Here is a 22,319-nt window from a genome sequence, read left to right on the forward strand (position 1 = left end):
GCTGCTGAAGATGCCGCGCAGCCCCCTCTTTTGTTTGCCGCCGGCCTTGCTCGCGTCCGCGGGGTCCCCCTTGCCGGGCTCCGGCCGCCCGTTCTTCTTCAGCAGCGAGAAGAAGCTGTGGGACTTGGCCACCGAGCCGGGCGCCAGCGAGCCCAGGCCGGGCGCGGCGGCTCTGGGGGGCCCGGGGTTCGGCCGAGCGCCGCCGCCGTCGCCCGGCCCGCGCGGCTCCTCCTTCCGGCCCCCCTCGAGCACCACCACCTCGGCCAGCCCGTCGTGGGTCCTGCTCCTCACCATCCCGGGCGTGGGAGCCGAGCCTTTCCCATCCCCTTTGTTTTTGACCCCAAAAATGCTGGGCATGGTGCCACCCGATTTCCTCTTCTTGAACAGTTTGAAAGCAGCTTTATTGATCTTCCCCGACGGCGGCGGCTCGGCGGCCGGCGTCTCCGCAGCACAATCGCAAGGCGAGTCCATGTCTGCCGCGAGGGTCCCGGCCCCGGCCTCCGCCTTCCTCCTGCAGACCCCCGCGGACGCGCGATCGCAGCCGCGCGCGCTGACAGCCCCGCCGCCGCCGCCGCCGCGGCTCCGGCCCGTCTCCATGGAAACCGAGCGGACCCGCGCTGTCGTCAGCCGCGCGCTCGCGCCCGGCCGCTGTCATCCGCGCTCTAAATCAACCTGAGCCGCTCCTGCCGCCGAGCTCCGCTGCTGCAAAAGAACGCGCACGAAAGACCATCTCCCCTCCCTGGGAGGGCTTATATAATACCCTAACCCACTTCCATCCCTCCTGGCTCCCCGCTGCAGAGGGTTTGGGGTTTTCTAGTTTTTTTGTTCCCTTTGTAGGAAAAGACTGCAGCGCAGCCTCCAGCTGACGGCAGAAATTCAAGTTGCAGTTATGGAATTCAAATTCCATCGACTCACTCGCCCGCAGGTTCCTCCTCTCCGCTTGCTCTTTCTGGACGCCCAATCGTGGATCACCAGATGCCCTCAGATAGGACAGCGCCATTCAACCCAGCACAAAACACTCCTTCTGTCATCTATCCTGGATCCTCCCGTCTCCCAGTCCTTCTCCTCTGTCCTCCACATTGGGTACTAAACCCAGAAGGCGTGCAGCGTGTCTGTTGCCATCTGTGTCCGGTGCAGGGCTGACCTTCGGTTCCGTGCTACATTCTTGTTATTGTCTCTCTGATTCTTCTCCTAAAAGCGTCAGCCATCAGGCAGTCCGTCAGTAATACCACTTAGCAACTTTCAGCAGTGACTTTCAGCAGTGTCTTTCACCTGGTGAGACAGCTCTGTGGGGTGGAGGCTGACTGGTCCTTCAGGGCAACCAAAGCTTTTACTGCAGATTCCAGCAACCAGGGACTTCTGAAGTTCCGGAAGTCACTGCCAGGGCCACCTAGGTCACAATAGATGAGCTGGTGGGGAGCACAGCTTGGGAAGCTCAGGTCTGCTCCATAGGTGTGCCTTGGTGTCCCAGGGTCAGCCCTGTCCTCTCCCACTGGGGTATGGTTTTACGCAGTGTCTGCTGCTGCCCAACCTTGCACTCTCCCAAGGCTGACAGCTTCCTTCCCCTCCTGGGCAGGAAAAGCCTGGCAGGCATCCCTGAGAGCCCGGATGATGGTAGCTGCTCCCATCCACCTGGTGGGAGGAGAAGGAAAACCTCATCCCCAGGAGCAGCCTGATGTGCAGGGTATATTCGATGCTCCCATGTGAAGATGGCTGATGTTATCACACCTTGATGTCTGTTTTCATGTTCCTGCTGAGGGCTTCACAGAAGACGCTTGGAGAAGCATGTACAGACATACATGCTATGTAATTTACATCTTGTATATTCTTTAGTATTATTTCTTAAATATCAATTACACAAAATATTTGTGTTTATACTACTAGTTTTTCTTTTACTCATCTTGAATTTCTTGTGTGTCTTTTTCCTGGTACTGGGGATGGAACCCAGGGCCTTGCACATGCTAGGCAAGTGTTTTACCTAGCCCTTGGGCTGCATTTTTGTTATGTGCTCCTTTCCTTACGGTAAGAAATCCTAACCTCCACACATTTAAGGGGGAGTTCTGCTGGTCACAGATGTTGGCCCCTGTGGTTTCTGTAGTCATGAAATATGCTTGGTTCACATTTATGCCTTGGGTTAGTTGTGACATATTGCCCTTTTCTGTATATATATGTATTTTTTTAAAAGCTGCCTAGTAGAACAAAAAATCAGTGAGTTTAGGATTAACTAAGGTTTTTATTCCCAGAATTTCAATCCCCTCAGGTCTTTCCTGTTATTAACATACTTCTCTTTGCTGAACAGGACATAAGGCTGAGACAGAGAGGTGTGTCCCAGTTTTAACCAACCGCTTGACTCGACGAATCAGAGTCCTAGTTGCTCCACAGAGAGACCCGATGTGAGAAACTATAAAGAGAAACTCATTTGTTGTTTCTTCGCAACCTTCTGTGAACAATTAGAAGACACACACACACACACACACACATGCACACGCACACACAACAGGCACCCCAGTTGTTTCAATATGTCGGTTACTACATAAGTGTGTCAGTTGATGACTGGGATCAGGGAAGAATAAATTAGACTATAAACAACCTCTGCTTCTCCATGGCTGAGTCTGAGACTGGGAGGAAGGTGGCCTGCTTACCCAGCAGGGAACTCTCACCTACAGGGACAGGCCAAATGCCACCCTAATTTACATGAGAATCCTGGGGCCCCCTGGGAGAAAACTGGCAGAGGCTTTTGGGATGGATGTCACCCCTTTGGGACAACGACATGGAAGCCAAGAGAAAGGGACAAAGTGGCCTTCAGTGGGGGAAGGTGCCTTGTGAGGAGTCCTTGGCCCTGAGGTTGAAGGAGGCCAGGAATCAGCTGAGAGCCCTGTCAGGGCCTGGGGAGAGCTGAGCTTTAGAGGCTGCGGTGTGAGCAAGGAACCTCCCATCTCCTCCACCTAAGGCTCTGCTTCTGGATCCCGGGAAGAGGGGCGTGAGGCCAGCTAGTGAGCTCACCAGAGGAACCAGGCGGGTGAGCAGGAAGAGGATGAGGAGCACGGTTTGAGGTCAGGGTCACAGTTGGACTGTGGGGTGGCAGACTGAACTCAAAGGCCATCCAACCCTCGCCAAGATCCATCCAGACCTGAAACCGCTCTTCGCAGTCAAGGGCGAGGGAAGCAGAGATTACGCTGGGAAGAGATGGAAATTTCTCTTTTCTGAAAGACAGACAAGATAGTGAAGGTAACTTTACCAGAAGCACTCTGGATTTTACGAGATCTTTTATTCTTTCTCCCACACAGCCTCACGGCAGAGTGAACAGAAAATGAGAGTAGGCAGGGTGGAGAGTGGGGCTGAGGGAAATGTTTTGGGCCAGAGCTGCTCCAAAACAATGCAGCGCTTCACAGATGTAAACAGTGAGTGATTTGGCCGGGAGACACATGTGAGCTTTTCTCTCTTTTTTGGCACAAGGAGGTGTTTGTTGTTGAGTAGAGGCTTTGTCTCCGGGCAGCCCGCCTCTCTGGAGGATGACACTAAAACAAGAAAAAGGTAAGGGATACACAAAGAGGGATTGTTTGAGAGTTTAGTGACGCCATTTCCTGTTTGGGGTGTCCTCTCACCCCTGAGCCCCTGCAGCCACTGTCCTCAGCTTGCAGAGTGAATTTTCTTTCTTAGGTGAAAGGGCCTGAGGAGGGGCAGTGTGTGCTCGCTGTGGGTCTCTCCAAGTCACTGCAGTCCCCACTAAAAATCTCTGGCTTCAGTCTATATTTGCCCGGGGTCTTTGAAGGGATACTGTTTAATTAAAGAGGTTCAGAAATGATAAACCGGAGCTGAGCTCGGTGCCACCCACCTGAAGACCATGCTACCGGTCTGAACCCCAGCCCGGTCTGAAGTGTCCGGCTCCCTGCTCCTGTCTACTCCCTCCCGTGATTCTCCTCCCAGGTGAGCTCCGGGGCAGTGATGCTGGCGATGCCCTGCACACGTCAAGCCCATCAGCAGAAGCCTCAGATTCACCAGCCTTGATCATCCTCCTGCTGCCACTCTGTCCAGTGTTCGAAGCCTGACCTTGCTCTCCTGCAAGCTGAAACCACAGTGTGAAAGGCCCGGTGCCAGGAGGGAAATGTGTGGGCACGCCTTGCAGGGAGCCCAGTCCAGGGTGTGATGCAGCCGGTGCTTCTCTGTACCCTCCTTGCCCAGGGAGACAAGGACATAGGGCAGCGCAGGCAGGATGGGGACCAGAGACATCTGAGCACAAGGAGTCCTCAGCTGGACTGAAGTTCTTAAATTTTCTTTAAGCACCTTTTGATTCCTCGTTTTTCCTAATTATCAGCTTTCATTGTGGGTTTATAGCTTCCCCGTGTACAGGTTCATTCAGGAGACAAATTCCTTTCTAATTAATAACATGCAATGTAAAAGCCTAGCGCAACTCATAATTTTCCACATTAACCTCGGGGCACACTTGAGGCTGCGGAGGGGAAAGAGCTCATCTCAGGAGGAGGCAGAATCCCACACTGGCTCTGGAGCCATCCAAAGCTCAGGAAGTGAGCAGTTCTGGTTCATCCGCAGTCTCCTGGGTTCAGCCCCCATGGGTTTGCACCTGGATCCCAGGTACAAAACAGCAGATGAAAGCAAAGTAGGTGCTTCTGCATAACACTGGTAGGTCCAGCGGCCCCAGGGCCAGGCAGCAGCTGACAGTGGTGGACAGCAGTAGTGTGTCCAGTCTCCTGCAGCTGCCCTAACAACTATCACTAGCCAGGTCACTGTCTCATAGTTCTGTTGGCCAGAAGTTCCAGCTCAAAGTGGCCGCAGGGCCGGTTACTGCTGCAGGTGTGAGGGAGAATCCGTCCCATGCCTGGCCCCCAGCTTCTGGCTGCTGCCAACAACCCTGGTACCCCTTGGCTACAAGACACAGCATTGCAACTCCTGCCTCCATCATCACAGGATGCTCTCCTCCCTTGCATGTCTGTCCGGACACTAATCCTGTTCATACAAGGAAACCAGCAATACTGGAAAAAGAGCCCACCAAACACTGGTATAATCTTGCCTTTATTTATATCTTAGCTACATTTTCAAAGATGAAATAAGGTCCTCTGCACAGATGCCAGCCATTAAGACTCCAGGTAGCTTTTGAGACACAATTCAACCCATACTAAGCACTGTCACCAGCAGCGGTGCCGGCATTGCCTCACCTTCACTCCTAAAAGAGTCACCAATGCCCTTGACACCAGTGCTGCAGGTCTTGGACTGAGGCTCTGGTGGCTTCCATGTGATCGCGGGCTGAGCCAGTAGGCGTGGGCCCTTGGCAGATCTCAGGATCACGATGGCTGTGTGGGAGTTGCCAGCAACGTGGGACAGCACCATTGCCAGCCAGGGTAAACAACAGAGAAAACGGTGTCGGCCAGGCAGAGCAGATGTTGATGTACAGTGCAACACCCCTGGAGTCCTGGCCCCAGGACCGTCTAGGAGAAAGGCAAGAGGGCCATCCGAGTTCTCGCTTTGTGCAGAAGACAAAACAAGAGAAACAGTGTGTGTGGCCCCAAGTCTTCTCCTCCCACTGCACCCGAGCTTGAGAAACACGTTGGCTCACATGTCATCCCGCCTGCTCCTCCTAACCATTGCCTTTGCTCCTGCTCTCTCATCTTGCTAGAGCCGCTCTTGGAAGACACTGCGGCTCAGACCGCAGAGCGGGATGGGATCTCTCAGCTGTCAGCGGCGAGGCAGGTCCAGCGAAGCCAAAAGCGGGGCAGAATGAGGTCAGATGGCAGCGGGTGTACACACGGGATGCCAGGGCCTTGGGTGTGGGTAAAAGCAGCGCTAGAGGGCAGCCAGACAAGGAGCGGGAGTCATCTAACAGAAGAGGGCGGCAGTAGGGAAGGAGGAGGCAAGGCCCAGGAAGTCAAGACTGAGGCCGGAAGGGGCTGCAGAATCCATCCACGTCCAGTGGGGAAAGCCCAAACAACGGCCCCTCAGGTGACCTAGAGGACTCTGCTCTGCATTGCCTTCTGGATGCAGTCAGCACGGCACCCGGGCCCTACTCCAGCTGGCTTGGGGGACAGGCAGTGTGCACGGAGCTCCCTGGCCAGCTGAGGTGGGCCTGCTCTGCCCACGACCCTCATCCCCCACTCCAGCCACCAGGCAGGCTGTCAGACCCACTAGTCACAGCCCTGAGGCCTTCTGGAGTCCCGCGCCACTTTTCCTAGCCACCTCCACTTGTTTAAGAGACAGGAGAACGCTCCCCTCTTCTCACGCCACTCTGGGTTGGAGCCTGCCCCTTAGTGTAAGGTCCCCACCTCTCCCTGCGGTCACAGCCCTGGGGGCACCCACAGAGTTCCAGACAGTAACAGCACCTCTCTACCCTCCAGTTTTTAGCTGAGGATGTAGCTCAGCAGCACAGCACCTGCCTAGCAGGCAGGAGGCCCTGAGTTTGATTCCTGATACCAGAGAGAAAGAAAGAGAGAAAGAGAGAAAGAGAGAAAGAGAGAACGAGAGAATGAGAGAAAGAAAGAAAGAAAGAAGAAAGAAAGAAAAAAGCAAGCAAGCAAGCAAGCAAGAAAGAAAGAGAGAAAAAGAAAGGAAGAAGCTACCTTTAGCAGCCCCACGCACAGCCAGTTTCTAAGCTCATGGGGAGCAGGGTGTCTCCTCCCCGGTGCTCCTCAGATAACCGGGTGCAGGGCACAGAGTGCAGGGAGAAGAGCCCCCTCCTAAAGACCAGATTCTCACACTCTGGGAAGTAGCTCCACTGTGCCCAGAATCAGCTCAGAAAGGACTCTCTCTCTCCAGGGCCGTGCACCCGTCTTAGCCCATCTGCATGTGCGTGGTAAAACAGAACACTTACACAGCCAATTGTAGGAAGCAACTTCATTCCTCACAGATCGGCAGCAACGGATGTTAGAAGCCGAGAGTTCACGACAAGCCCAGCCCCCAAGGCTCCGCAGAACTGCCCAGGACAGCTGGAGTCTCATCCTGTGTGTCTTACGTTGCGCCAAAGCAGGGGGACGCTGAAAGCACTCTCCACCCTGCGTCCTGTGTCCAGTGGTCACGGGCTCTCTGGACTGAAGTGTTGCTGCACATGCTGTTCTAGGAGGAGCAGAACAGAGCCCAGGCCGCTGACACTTATCTTAAGATGTGCAGAAAGATGGGTCTCCAAGGCCCGCGGGGGACTTGTGGGCTTGTTTTTCTTTTATCCTTTTCTCCCATTCCCCACGCCTCTGGGCTCTTAATGCATCTGGTCTTAACCCAGACAACGATATCCAGGCATCCAGGCCAAGGATATATTCTTTAAAACTTATTGCTCAGGTCAAGATCTTGGCGCCTGAAGTTCAAATGTGACTTTGCAAACAAACAAACAAATGATTTCGCCCCCCAAAGATATTGTCATGGGTTTCAAAAATATATTTTGAATCCTGGAAGCTGAGCCTTATCATTTTTTCTGTATAGCAATACTTATACCCTTATAGCCTACTTATTCTGTTATCCTCTAGCACCTACAGTTCCTAACAGCCCACACTCAACATACCAAAGTTGCCTTTATAGACTGTGCACCAACAGTTCTGAACATATTCCCTGAGCGTGTCCTCCTGCTTGCTGTATCTGGGATGCTACGGTCCTGCTTGTGCAACTAATGCACTGCTCTGCGTGCTCTGTGTAGAGGCTGGGATGCCAGGTCTTCTCTGCCTCTCAGATTTTCATGATATGTCACATTCGCTCAGACCATTGTCCACACAGTGCAGATCATCATCGTGCTCCAGGACCCACTTCCCATTAATTGGCTCTGACTTTAGGAAAAGAGGCTGTGATGAGAGGAAAACGTGGGGGTCTTCCTGTCTGTGATGTGCAGAGTGGCTGTGGCAGCTGAGGGTGTCTGTCACCTCGAACAGAGGCTGATGACTTACTTCTGGGGCCGCATCTCCCCAGCTCGCCTTCCTTGGTAGTGTGTGTACTGCGTGGGATTGTGCCGGCCAGACCCCAAAGCATGGTGAGTGGACTTGAAGAGGTCTGTTTCTCACTCACCATTTTAGTTCACTTGGACCGCAATGACCGTACTCTAGGCTGGGAGGCAAGGAGATATTCAAAGGGGAAGCGGAATGAGGGCAGGGGAGGGGAGGGAAAGGGAGAATAGGGATAAAATGTACAAAAGAATGGAAGGAAAATGGTAGAAATAAAGTTTTGTAAAGGAAAGGGAGGGGGATGGGGGGAAAAGAAGGAAGATATGTTATGCATACATACAAGTTGCCTATGATGAATGGGATCATTATGTATGTCAGAAGAGTACCAATAAAATTAATCTTTTTAAAGTCCAAGATCAAGGTATCTGCAGATTCCTGGTCTGGTGAGGGTTTGCTTTGTGGTTTGTAGATGGCAGCTTCCAAGTGTCTGCACATGGTACATGTTCCCTTGGGTCTGCCTTACAAGGGCACTAATACCACTCGTGAGGGCAGCCTCTCATGACCTCATCACCTTCTCAAAGGCGCTGTGTCTTAATACCATCACCTTGGAGGTTAGGTTCCAACATATGGATTCTGGGAGGACGCATTTGGACCACAGCGCTCACCTAACAAGTCCTAGGTGCCTACTGAAGTCAGAGGGATGGGTCTCTTCCATGAAGCCATTCAGGGTCCCAGCTTTTACCCCTCTGTGTCCCCTTGGGGTCTTCTTGCCATCTACATCTAGCCCGTGGAAGGAGAATGAGATGCTGGAAGAAGCAGATCCGCTTCTTAAAAGCTTTGACTCAGACACGGCACAAACCAGTGGCCCGCACTGGTCACATCTACGAGAGAGAGTGGCAAGTGTGTTTAACCATGTACCCGGCCACATTCCCATCGCTGTAGGAGAGAACAGCTTAGAGCAGTCAACGAGCAGAATCTGCCGTGCACCCGCACACAGGGCAGGCCACCTGCCACCTCCCCAGCTCCCCCCCAGTCTCTCCACTCTCAGGACCGCATGCTCCAACGTCTGCCTCCCGTCCAGACCCAGGAAAACCGGAAACACCTGCTCTTCGTTATCTGCTTCTGCACTTCACCAGCTTCACCTGTTGGTAGTCACTTGCTAACCACTCTGACGAGAAAGTTGTGATGGCAACAGCTGACCAAGCTCGGCCCCGCCACAGCCCATAAATATCCACACATCCTGTCAGTGGGAGGGCTTACTTGAGGGCTGCCCTCTGGGTCAATAAGCTCCTTCCCGTTTGCAATACTAATCCTTTCGGTGATGGACGTACCACACAATGGGTAAACAGCCTTACTGGGCACACCGCTGTCAGCTCTCTTCCACCCTTTGGCTTTCTCCTTTTGTGTTGCAGCAACTACTTTTACCCTCTGGGAGTGGTGGTGCACACCTATAATCCTAACACTTGGGAGGCTGAGGCAGGAGGATCACTGCGAATTTGAGACCAGCCTGGGCTGCATAGTGAACTCAAGGCTAGCCTGAACTACACAGAGACACCCTGTCTCAAAAAAAAAAAAAAAAAAAATCCTCTCTAAAGCAAATACTTTTAGTAACTGATAGAACAGACTACCTGACTCTGAGGATTGCCAGCTCCAGAGTATCTTAGGAGGGCTTCCATGTTGTCCATTCAACCAGCCAGCATCTCTGAGGGCCTGTTGTGTCCTAATTGCTGCCATGAATCCACCTTGTTCCCTGTCCTTGGCATTGACCAGGAGCTATGTCCACGGAAGCCCTTCAGCTCCTTAAGAAGATGCTTGTGTTCCTTTTCAGGTGCTAGGCCAGTTGGGTGTTATTTTTTCTCCTTTGGGCAAAATAAATCTGTTTTCCTCCTTGATGGGTTAATCCCCACACAGCCAGGCTTATTTCTGTCCCAGATCCTAACCACCTACTGGGTTTTCTTCTTGGGCTTTAGGTTAAGACCCTGATCCGGCTTCATGCAGCTTTCATTTATGATTCATTTGCCATCCACCCCAGCAAGGTCACTTTTTTCAAAAGACAGAAATCTCAGGAGATGAATTTATTCTGGGATGTCTCCTAGACGTGCACCAGTGAGCTCATCAGCCCAAGCTAACTATGGGGCCCTTTTCTTTTCTTTTTTTTCTTTTCTTTCTTTCTTTCTCTCTCTCTCTCTTTCTTTTCTTTCTTTCTTTCTTTCTTTCTTTCTTTCTTTCTTTCTTTCTTTCTTTCTTTCCTCTTTCTTTCTCTTCCTTCCCTCCTTCCTTAGCAAGGAGTGGGATCATGTGATCTGCCCCAGTACCTCTCATTTCTGTGTTTGGGGAGCCGTGACTCAAATTAAGCCCCAGGAAAGAAGGCTGTGATTTCTAAACATGCTTATTTCTTCAGAGTGTTTACTCTCACCTAGCAGAAGACTGAAGCTTGAGCAGGACATTTCTAGGTCAGCTGTACTTAGCTCTAATGAAAGAGAGTGTAGCCAAGAAGAACAGCAAAGCTATGGGCTGGGCTCCTTGGAGCGCCTTGTCTGATTACCCAATTATTACTGCTCAGATTAGGAAGGGATTAACCTCTGAGGTCAGACAGATGGGGAGCACTATTAAAATACCCCTTGTGGGGCTTCACAGGGAGTAGCAGTGACCACCTGTCCCCATTTCTTGGCTCCGTCTGTCCTCATTTAGAGATCAGCGTCTTTGAGGCTGAGTCGGAAGAAACCGAATGGCACAGGAAGCAGGCAGGGCCGCCCGGCTAGCCCCAGAGTCCTGCCGTCCCGGCTCTTTGTCCCTATCTCACACCCGGCCCTAGGTTGACGCGGTAATGAAACCTTGGGCCGAATCATAAGTGACTTTGAGTTTATCTCCAGGGCCCTAGGGAATGGGTCTGGGGACACTCTATGAGACCATGCAGATAGGGAGGTTTCCTTTCCAGACCTCATTTCCTTCTTACACTTTTGAAGAACTGGGCAGGGCCTGCCTTCCTGAGCCGCTACCACATCAGAACTGGCTCTTCACGGTCTCAGAAGCCAGGGAGGAGGGAGGCGCTCAGGGCTTCTCTGCGCATTTTCGCCCCTGCACTTTGGGAGGTGGGACCATCCGCGTGACGCTGCTCCGCAGGGAGCCTGGGTGGCGTGGTCCTCTCATTCCAGCCTTGAGTTCACAGGTGGAAAGGACCACAGCAGTCCATTCAATTATTGAGAAGTCACGTGATTCTGTTTCTTCAAGTCCTTTATCTTCCGGAAGTGGCGATGCTAACTTCATAAAGATTTTCAGGAGCATTAATGGTGGATGAGAAGACATCAGGCTACATAAAATATGTTGGGCAATCTCAAAATTGGATTGCTTAGGCTGGATGAGTTCTTCTTTGTTTTACATCTAACTTTTTAAGCCAATTTGAGAGAAGGGCACTAAGCACACTGAGTGCTGGCTCCAGTAGATATATGGCCTCAGTCCTCTGGAAACAGACTGCCAAGACTGAGTCAACAGTCCCCAAATTCTACAAGCAGCCACTCACCCCTGATAGAGACACTTTCAGAACAGGGGACATTGCCACATTCAGAGCTTGTTTACTCTGTATCTGGCCAGTTCACTGGAAACTTTAAAAACTAGAGCTGATTTTTAAAAAAAAGCTTTACAGGTTCTATCCCTTAATCCCAGTCCACAGTTTCTGTGGGCCAGGTACTGTTCAAATGATGCTTATGCAGTCCATCTGTCTTAGTCACTTTTTTATGGTTGCTCAGACAAAATACCCAACACCCAAAGTTAAAGGGGGAGAGGTTTATTTAGCTATAGTTTGTAGAAGTTTCAGTCCACAGTTGGCCAGCTCCAAGGTAGGGTGACATCGCAGAGGAAAAAGAGTTCATGGCAGGCAGAAGGTAGCAAAGCAAGCAAGAGGGATGGTCCTCAGTATTTCTATCTCTTATATCTTATCAAGGCTACTTAGGGAAGGTAGCACTCACACCTTCTTTATCCTAGATTGCACCATGAATCAGTCCCATCGTCACACACTCTAGATACAGCCACCTCTGAGAAAGCCCCCTATGACTGCATCAGGCTTTGGGGGACATCTAAACACAAGCTATAACACCATCCTTTAATCCAACAGTAAGCACATGAGACTGAGCCTACCCACTTCATGGATCAGGAAATGGGCACAAAGAAGTTAAATTACTTGCTAAAGATTAAACTAGCAAGTAGCGGGAGCAGGGTAGTCTGGCTGTACAGTCTACCTTTGTAATCACTGGTTTGATTATACTTTCTCAGCTACTTATGGGCCATGCTAAAACTTAGTGACTTAATGTAACTACTGTATTGTTCAAAGTTCTGTGGGTCAGGCACTTCAGTAGGCTCAGTTGGGTGGCTCTTCTGCACCCCAAGGCATCAACTCATGTCTCTCATGACTGCAAGCCCTGCATAGCTTCACTCACATACCTAGAACCTTCCAGTAAGAACTCTGAGAAGTTCCACATGGCTCTTACCAAAGGACTAACTTCTTTTTATTACAGTTTGGCCCCCAAAACAGGTACTCTAATCAGCAAAGGAAGGTGCCGCATCTGTGTGGAGACCCAGCCTTGGAAGTCATACAGCACCACATCCACCAAATACTATATATAGATCAAAATAAGTCATGGGGCCAGCTGAGACTCAAGAGGGGGCAGTTAACGTCCACCGCTTTACTAGAGAATGGCAAAGTCATAGGCAAAAAGAGCACATGAAATGGGCAGCATGGCTGTGGCCACCTGTGGAGACACCATCTGCTGTGACACTACCACACTGCCTCTCCAGAAAATGAGTTCAGCACATTCCCAAAGGACACCCCTCCAGACATTTGAAACTAGCTCTCAAGTACCTCTGAGACTTTTGCTTCTCACATTAGCCTCGCCTTCCTTCAGCTGCTCCTTATGGAATGCAGAACCACGCTATCCTTCTCCTCTGACATGCCTTATACGTGAATGTCATGCTCTAGGGGATGCCTGGGCTACTGCAGAACAGAAGGACCAATGTCTCCTGTCTTCCAGAGATGGACAATGGCTCACAGGAATTTTTCCCTGGCACATAGCATCACAGAGAAATTTCATCTGAAATCTATGTCTCCCTCCCTGCACTTATGCAACTTTATAGGGACATCCATTTTAAATTCCATTTTATGAAATTTAGCCTAGCTTTCTTCACTCATTTTCTGTTGCTCTAACAAAGTACCTGAGACCAGGTGATTTATAAAGAATAGAAGCTTATTTGGTTTGTGCGTCCAGAGGATGAGAAGCCCAAAAGCATAGTGCTGGCCTCTGCTAGGCATCTGGGGAGGGCTTTCTTGATACATCATAACTTCAAAGAGGACAAAGGGTGGTGAGACAGTGCGAGCATGCCAGCCCAGGTTCTCTTCTAACACAGACGCTGATGCCATCATGGGAGCCATTTTGTCTGTCCTCATCCAACCCTACTGCCTCCCGAGGGCCTCACCATATAAGAACATCAACATATGAACTGGGGGATTCATTTTTCAACACGGCATTTGGAGGGACATATCTAAACAATTCTTACCCACTAATTCATTCTCCGCTGCATCCATGGTTCTCCCAGCTTTCAGTCAGATCAACCCTTGTCTCATGACTCAACCTTCTCCTTCTACTGCTTCTTCCAGGCCCTGAAAAATTATTGGCCCAGAGAGAAACAAAAAGAAAGCTCTGGAACACACCATGAAAGACCTCTCTCAACATTAAAACTCATCCATTGAGCTGAAACTTTTGGACACCCATAGGACGGAGTTTCTCAGACAGTTCTGGGTTCACCAAGCTCTCTGTATACCCAATCCACATATTTATACCTTGTCTCAGGATCATCATGAGCACTGTAGCTAGCACCAAGCTCAGGTGCCAGAAACCCCTGCTGTCTGCATTTCCCTGTGTGCCACCCACAGTCCTGACAGTGAAAGCAATGAGACCCATCTGGAGGTTCCTGCTGACTCCTGGTGAGGCCAGCCCCTCCCTGGCCATCCCTCTAAGCACGCCATGCTAGACTCTCACTTCACACAGGTTCTGCCTCAGCACTGCTTTCCCCTCTCCCGCCGCTCAGAGACAGGCTCAGCAGTACAGTCCTGAACCATGCATCACATCTCTTTGAACTTGATCCTCTCGTAAGTCTGGATCAGGATAAATAAAGTCCTAGTGGCAGAGCCTGCCCATACTTTTCAAAAGCATAAGGCTACTCCCGCTTCTCAAATATTGCACAGCAAGCCTAAGAAAAGCACAGATCTTCCTTCTAGCCACTTGAGGTAACAGCAGAAGAAGGTATCCATACTAGCAACAGTCGTGTAAAACAGCACAATCGCTGCCCTGAAGGGAAAGTGAGGCATTGCAGCGCTTGTAGGGTAGCTTATTTCCATGGGGCAGCTCACAAAAGGGGTCATGGTAGCTGTCGTACATGGAGTGGATCCTAAATCCCAGGGGCTACTAGCAAGTATACAGAGGTATGGTTTGCACCCACTGCCGCCTATGGGGCTATAAATTCACAGACATTCTTGAGGACCAGTAGGTGATCCTGCAGCACATTCCTTCAAACATGCCTGTGCCATGTGACCTCATGATCCCCAAGTCCAAAGAAATGATCCAAACACAAACTTGTTCAAAGTGTTATTTAAATGATGCTCAGGGGGTCCCTGAGCAACCATCAAAAGACTGTGAACATCAGCCTGATACCAGTGGGGCCCTCCCCCAAGTCTCTCAGTTGTCTGATTAACATGCTCTAATTCTTCATTCCACAGTCTATGAAAAATGCAGATCTTTCCCATTAATTTTGTAGATCTCAAAGGCTTCCTTCTGAGGGTTTTTTCTTGCTGGCTATGCCCTGATGCAGGCTGCCTCAGTGAAGCTTCTGTTTGCCTCAAGTATTACAAGATTTGGGGTGGTTTATTGCATCGTGGGGATCTACAAAGGGCCTGGGATCATGCACCTTGGACCATCTCTCATCCCTGGAGCAACTGAAAATTATTGCCCATACCTTTTTCCTCAAAAGAGGCACGTTTTTCCCTAAAAGGAATACTACGTCAGTTACTAATAATATACTCTTTCCCCCTCATTATTGTTTGAAGAATTCTTTTGTGACATGGGAAAATACTTATAATAACATGAGCTAAACCAAGAAAAAGCATGACGCAGGCTTAAAACGATCCCCAGTATAGTCTCAGCTGTGTAAAACAACATGCATCGAAACAAATTTAATCAAACAGTAGCAGTAGCTAGCTGTGCAAATAGGCCTTCGGGTTTTTTGTTGCCCTATACGGGTATTGCTGCTTCGCCAATCTTCAGAGATGATGCAAGTATTTGGAGCCCAGATACCTGGGAGAATGGTGTTATCACTCAGAAAAATTAAAAAGTCAAGAAGTGGGCAGCAGCCAGTGTGGGAAAAGTAAATATGGATTTCCTTCCCGCCCTTGATGCAGGCAGCTCTTCCACTGAGCGCTCTGCCCTCCTGCTGACCAGTGACCTCTACGCAGAAACTTGACAGATTAACTGTTTTTGAAAAGGCGGATCTAGCTTTCTGATTTCTGTCTTCCTGCCAGACTGGCTCCATAATACTCTAAAAAGAAGTCTAGAAGTGTAGGGAAGGCACGGCTGGTCAGTGAGTCAGGACTCTCTTGCTGGTGTGTTGGGGGTGTGTAAGTCATGCTAGGAGCATTTGGTTATTTTCCTCCAGCAAGTTGTACCTTGAAATGTAGCTTAGAATTTAGATGGGTTCCTTTCTTTTCTCAGGCTAGAATATGTAATGGACTGAACCAGGGAAATTGGTTGAACTTACTACCTCTGTTAAATACTTAACTTCTGACTGATCCAAAGCCATCACCCTAGAGGTAAACAACATGGTGTACAGCTGACAGGCTCAAACTCAAGCAAATGCAAAAGGGGTGTTAATTTTCTACCTGAAGCAGTTTTCTTAGACGTCCCTTGGAATCACATACAAATATTAGTGCACGAGTGTCTCAGAAGCACAGCAGCTATTCACAGATCTTGGGACAGACACAGAGCTTGCGGGTGGGTTGCGTTTGAAAATAAGCTTCTTTCTTTTTCTCCCCCCTCTAGCAATATGAAATGTTAGAAAAAATGTTTTTCTCTATGAATGATGTGCAAGAAATTTCCTTAAATCACTGTGAGAGATTGGTTCTCTGCGTACACTGGGATGGATTTCTTCCTGCTCCTGTGAAAATGAAGCTGTTGTTCTGATGAACTGAGATACCCTCTTTCATGCAAGAGGCACTATGTCTACACTGATCCAGCTTCTCCACTCCTCTTGTTTTAAGCACAGAAGGCCAGAGACATAGATCCCTGGCACATATTTCTGTTCCTCCCCACTTGGCTCTCAGGCAGGAACAAAGCCCAAGGAAAGGAGGCAAGAATTTCTTGTCCTTATGGAGATCAAAAATATTTTCCTGTGAAAGAAACAACCATAGGGTCACTTAGACATTCAGCTCCAGGGAGGAAGAGGGAGAAAGGGCCAGACAGGGCCAGAGGATCTGAGAGTACGGAGACAAACCATGCACAAAAGGACCAGGGAGCAAGAGAGAGAGAACCAGGGTAGGACCCAGCATGCATGGGTCCTCCCTTCCATGTGTTCCTGCATAGGCACACTCCAGATGGGAAGCAGGTACCAGCAGCAGGGTGGTTTGAGAAATACTTTAGTTCCTTCAGCAGCGATCCCAGTCCTTATATGCTGTAATTAAAACACAGTGTACTTATGGTAGTATGTGAATTCAGGGCCAAACAAGTCTCCTAATCTCACCTTCTAACCCGATTATGACTCTGAGCCCTTCCTGTACAGAGATCCTAAAAGGGTCTAAACAGCCCATGAGAACTGACTTGACTTTGAAGAATGTCCCCTGGCTGCCATGAGGAGATTGGATTTGTGGCACAAAGTGGACATGGGGAGACAGGGGGCTGTCCAGTGATGTGGGGAGGGCTTGTGGTGGTGTGGAGTACAAGAGGCAGCGGTGTGCACACGGGTGTGGTTCTCAGACGTCACCATTAGTGATGATCCCTCCTAAGTTAGCATCAAACATGTTCACGGAGCCACTTATAGAGCCGGATACAGCATCTGTGACAGATGTCAAACCTATTTTTCAAGCTAAGTAAAGCAAAATCAGGTACACACTCCAAACAGGCATTATAATCCTAGCTGCTCAGGTGACTGAGGCAGGAGGACCAAGAGTTTGAGGTCAGGCTGGACCATAAAATAAGACACCATCTTGAAAGGAAGGAAGGAAGGAAGGAAGGAAGGAAGGAAGGAAGGAAGGAAGGAGAAAAGGAAGGGAGGAAGGAGAAAAGGAAGGGAGGAAGGAAGGAAGAGACAAAGACTTGTAAGTAGCTTATACGATCTAGAATGGCAAGTTCTACCTATGGCAGATGGAATGAGGGCCATTTGAGAAATACACCCCAAAAGGATTCAGCCCCTTCACAACGAGAGAAAGTGACCTATGTCTGCTTTCACAGACCAGGCCCTGCTGCTGTGGCACTTGAAAGAAGAGCAAGGTGTTGGTGAGAAAATGTAGAAAGGAGGCCTTCGCTGGCCCATTCACGGCCTGTGGGACAGGACAGGAGAACCACAGGACCAGGAAAGTGTACAGTATGCCTCGAAGCTGTGGGCGGTGGGCTAGAGGTCAAGAGTCACACAAAGGAGTAGTTTCTGGAAGGGAAATCTTGCAAGTAGATCAAGATGAATGCAGAGAAAGTTCTGAATGCTCATTAAAGGGTAATTCTGTAGACAGAGGGAAATATTGAAGGCTTTTGAGCAATAGGTTTGGAGCTTGAGATAGATTACAGTTATCTATGTTCAGATGGGTGGGAGAAGACAAAACTAGAGACAAGTCGCCCACAGAGTGCTGGATAAGAAGGGAAACTGGATTTGAGAAATTCCACAGCTACAGGGCACAGCATCATTATCTGGGTGAACATGAATGGTGAGGGTGATAGGGCAAGACAGACTCCATTTTCTTTTTTTAACTCCATATTAAGAGAAGTCACTTATGTTCATTTAAGCTGGAATTGACCCCACTCTTCATATCAACCCACTTAAAGGAGAGTGGAGTCATAAAATGGGAATGGAACAAACGACAATTGAGAAGTAGGCTAAAAGTTAAACTGCAATGGTCATCTGGAATCTGGCTGTCCAGCAACTTCCGGGAAATGTAAACCTAGTAACCATTAAGTGACATTCTTGTAAAATTCCTGAAAATGAGGTAATGGTTACTATGGAAACCTAAAATTACTTAAACTAAAGTGAGACCTAAATCAGGGAGGACAGCGTCTCTGGTTCCTGGTTAGAGACTGTCCATCAGCTGGCTCAATAAAGCTTTGTTCATTTTTGCCCTTTCAGTCTCTTGCACCTGTCTTGTTGGACTTGCTTGCTGTAACAAGGGGAAAAGAGAAGAGGGGCTGAAGGATACTCAGGGTTAATGACTAGGAGAGGTGGGAGCTGCTGTTTGTTTGTAATTGGATTTCTGGTTGACACTTGAGAGTCAAGGTACTCAAAGGCATGTAGAGCTGGACCCTCACTCTAAGAAGACCAGGGCTGAGATAGCTTATCCTTAGAGATAGTAGTGAAAGCGATGATGAACACGAAATTGCCGAGAGAATAGTGAAGACCAGAGATAAAAGAGAGAAAGGGAGCAAAGGGCTTAGAGAAAGCGCACGGCGAAGAGGGTAGAAGAGAGGGTGAAGAAAGATCACCGTCAAGAGAGTAGGTTGACACCACTACTCTGTAGACCTGTAACTTGTATAGAACTCCAGGCCACCCCTGATATCTGTAGCTGGCTTGTGAATATTCCACATGACTCCTGATCGGCTTGTCTGTGTACTGTCTGTGTTCATTGGACACAATGATGTACAGAATTTCCTGTTGCTGAGAAATCCCTTTGAGAAAATTTCTGTCGTGGAATTTGGCTGATGAGCTTATTGATCTTCAAGTGTTTTGTCAAACCATAGTTCTGCATGCTTAGGTTTCCGCAATTCTAAATGGTATTCATATCTTCCCGGCTGAGTATCTCAAAGACATTTAATAGTATTCAAATCATAGGCTAACACACAGTTCTTTGTTTGGTGATAGTACATTTCCTTTCATGAGTAGCTATTTATACAGCTAACATCATAACGTATTTACATACTTCCAGATAAGTTAAAAGGCTCTCACCTGGTGAATAATCAATTTGTGAATGCAGTATATACAAAACCACAGCTCAGTCCATCATTACAGTTCAGACAACAAAGGCCAGTGGGCTGTGTGGCACGTGACATCAGCTGCACAGGGCCCAAGCTGGGCTCGTGTCCTGCTGTCACGTTTTAAAATTCTTAATACTTTTTGAGCAAGGGGCCTTGCAATTTATTTCACACCAGACCCCACGATGTATGTAGCCGGTCCCACTATAGAGTTTAACACATGTCCAAGAAAGAGCAGGGAAGGTCAGCAGAGTCCCTCTGGAAAATAGTGTTTGAAATGGCTTGACAAGTCAATGCAAGCTGGGACTGCAGGGTGTGGCCCCCAGGACCCCCACAGTCCTGCGCTGAGGCCCGACCTCAGCGGGGAAGGCACAGGGTTACAGCTCCGCCTTTGAGCCTGTGTCTGGGCAACAGCTGCTCATCCTGCTTGGCCCAAGAATTTAGCTGCAAAAATCTAATTTGGAGCTCCCTAATTAAGCTAATGAAGTCAGATCATCTTAATCTGTTCTTTGTCTAGCTGTATGTATAATCCTAGAATAAACAGATAATTATGAGTTTGTGGCATATGTCTCCCTTTTTGTTGTGAAATGTAAGCAAGCAATATCTTCATATGTTTTTTTATTTTTTCACTTTTATTTTATTTTATGTGTTTTGTTGGTTGGTTGGTTTGTTTGTTTGAGCCAGGGTCTCACTATGTAGTTCAGACTGGCCTTGAACTCACTATGTAGCCCAGGCTGGCCTCAAACTCTCAGCAATCCTTCTGCCTCAGCCTCCTGAGTGCTGGGATTACAGGTATGTGCCACCATGGTTTCTTAAAAACTTGGGAAGGGAACTGAATATCTTTAGCTTAACTCAATGTTTGAAATGAAGCAAAATCATAACACCTTTAAAATAAATCAATCACACTCCTGTTTTACAACCCTAAACTGACAGCCATAAACAAGTCAATTTTCCTTATTGGCTGGAAGGTTCTATTTTATCTTCAGATTTTTCTTGTTTTAAAGAACACATAAATAACTGTTGTTTCACAGATGTTTTCTCAAACAGGCCGTGGTTGGTGAAATCACACCAAGTCTTGTCTCTTTCCTTCAGCCTCAAATTCTATAAATTAGGAAAATTCACTAGTTAAATTTTAAGCCGTACCAAAAATCTAATTTGGAGCTCCGACATACACAAATCTTCATAACATTGAAAAACACCTGTGAAACCCAGAGTCCAAAGGGATCACTGTTTGATCTTTCTGTCTTTCTTCCAACTGAGATGCCCTTCAAGGAATATTTCTGGCTTCTTCTCAAATAACTGCAATAAAGTTACATCATCCCTTTGAAATTTGTTGTTTCATTTACTGCATCTTAAAAATATTAATTCAAATATTAGGTTATATTCAAATGCTCTGTTCACCTCTTTAGAGGCCTTTGTTTCCATCACCCCCTTACAATTTATTTTCCAAATGTTATTAGAAAAATGCAGGAACCATTTACAGATGCTCCAGTTGTATAATAATACTAGCTAATATTTAAAATTTTTAAAAAGTTGTTTCTTTTGCAGACAAGAAAACCTTTTATTTTAAACCACATATAGTCAACAGGTGGCCACACTATCCATGTTTCATTAAAGTCACATACAATCTGGATACAAAAGCACCACTGATTATTGCTCTAGAAAAATTGCATGAAAAATTCAGATATGCACAGTAAAAATGCAGTATGCACAGCACTAAATTCTTAAAGCAGGTGCATGGATGGCTCAACCAGTTTTATACACAGCTTCCAATATTAAGATGGTATTTATTTTACTTGATAATAATGAAAACTTCCAAAAAGCGTGATTATGGGAGAGTAAAACATCCATTTTTATATATTTTGTATGCCAACTAGTAGAGTCCTAAAAAATCAGCATTTGCAAAATACTTGGTAAAAATAGCTTTTAAAAATGTGTCCCAAGAGGCACATAAAATCACCCCCAACTTTTTGTGACAAAAATATATTCTCCCTCACTGTCTACAGACTCAGCTTTCTGTGCCTCTGCAGCGTTAGTCAAACCATTTTCAGAGGGCTTCGCACCTTCCTTTCCAGCTTCCTGCTTTTCTTACTTCTTTCACTTAGCACCTCCATTAATCTTTGTTGTAGGTTCTTTCTTAGTAGACTTTTCTCTTGGTTTAGGTTCAGCTTTTAGTGGAGCAGGTTTTGTGGAGAATCAGGCAGACCGCCTTGTGAGTTCCTTCTGAGTTACGCTGGATCCGTCTTTGTCCTCTGTATTCTCTGAAGACTGTACAAGGCCACATGGTGATTTGAAGCAAACAGGCCCCTCCATCTTCTCAGAGCTGGCTTTGAATAAAACCTTTTTCCTCGGGTATTTATGGCCTCCTTTGATTCGGTCAGTTCTGAGCAGACAAACCTGAGCATTTCAAGGTAAGTGGCTTTCTCTTTGGCATACTGACCGTGAGGTCAGCGGAAAGTAAAGTGAGGGCCTGGGACTGAAGGCCCCTGGATGCTGCCTAGCCATGCCACTGCTTTCGTGTGAAAATTTTTACATTTTGATAGAATGATATTTGGAGTTCTATTATTATTTCATGGTGCTGAGGATGGAACCCAGGTCTTGTACCTGCTGAGCAAGCGCTCTACCATCAAGCTATACCCTTGACCCCAAGGAATTCGGAATTTAGGTCCTTTCTGAGGCAAGCTTTATGTGGGCAGATTCTTTCTTGGAATTCTGGACAGTGGCAGCTACCACAGCTCCCAGTCAATGCTGTGACCACGAAGCAACTGATACTCTGCAGCGTGTGCTGTGCTGCGAAGCTGGGGTACTCAGTAGGTTAGGTGGCTTCAGCGCATTTTCAACCTGTGATAGACACGTTCAGCTGAGGGTGGGCTTCTCAGGATGGAACCCATACTAAGTCAAGGAGCATTTGTACACATGTGCCTGTTTGTGAGGCCTTCGTCTAGGCAACCACACACCTTTTGTTAACCCCCAGTACACACTCTGTGAATAAGGAGGTAGATGAATCATTGCTTAAGCAGTGTGCTCAAGACTAACATCTTGAGGTTTATGAAGCCCTCAGGTACCAGCTCTAAGGACCAACTCAGAGGAAGGTGGTCTCCATGGAGGACCTTCCAGAACCCCTGTGAGTAGCAAAAGATAGCCCGTAGCTGAGCTGTCTGCATGGCGCTCTGGGCAAGAGTCCTGGGAGCACCATTTGCCTCCTCTCCCCTCTCCCCGCCATCCCCTGAAGGACGCTTCA

The 22,319-nt window shown here is 48.3% G+C and overlaps 1 protein-coding gene across 1 annotated transcript in view; it reads right to left on the minus strand.

The window, feature by feature from the left end:
- The window catches only part of Amer2 (APC membrane recruitment protein 2), a gene marked incomplete in the record, with an annotated part of 4,972 nt that extends 4,295 nt beyond the window's left edge, over positions 1-677 (minus strand). Inside the window, 1 exon segment of the mRNA XM_013505515.1 lies at positions 1-677. Within this exon segment, the coding sequence (XP_013360969.1) occupies positions 1-597 (597 nt within the window).
- Positions 678-22,319: the final 21,642 nt, after the last annotated feature.

Source organism: Chinchilla lanigera, unplaced genomic scaffold (genome assembly GCF_000276665.1).
Source record: "Chinchilla lanigera isolate Chin_1 unplaced genomic scaffold, ChiLan1.0 scaffold00096, whole genome shotgun sequence".
Lineage (NCBI taxonomy): Eukaryota > Metazoa > Chordata > Mammalia > Rodentia > Chinchillidae > Chinchilla > Chinchilla lanigera.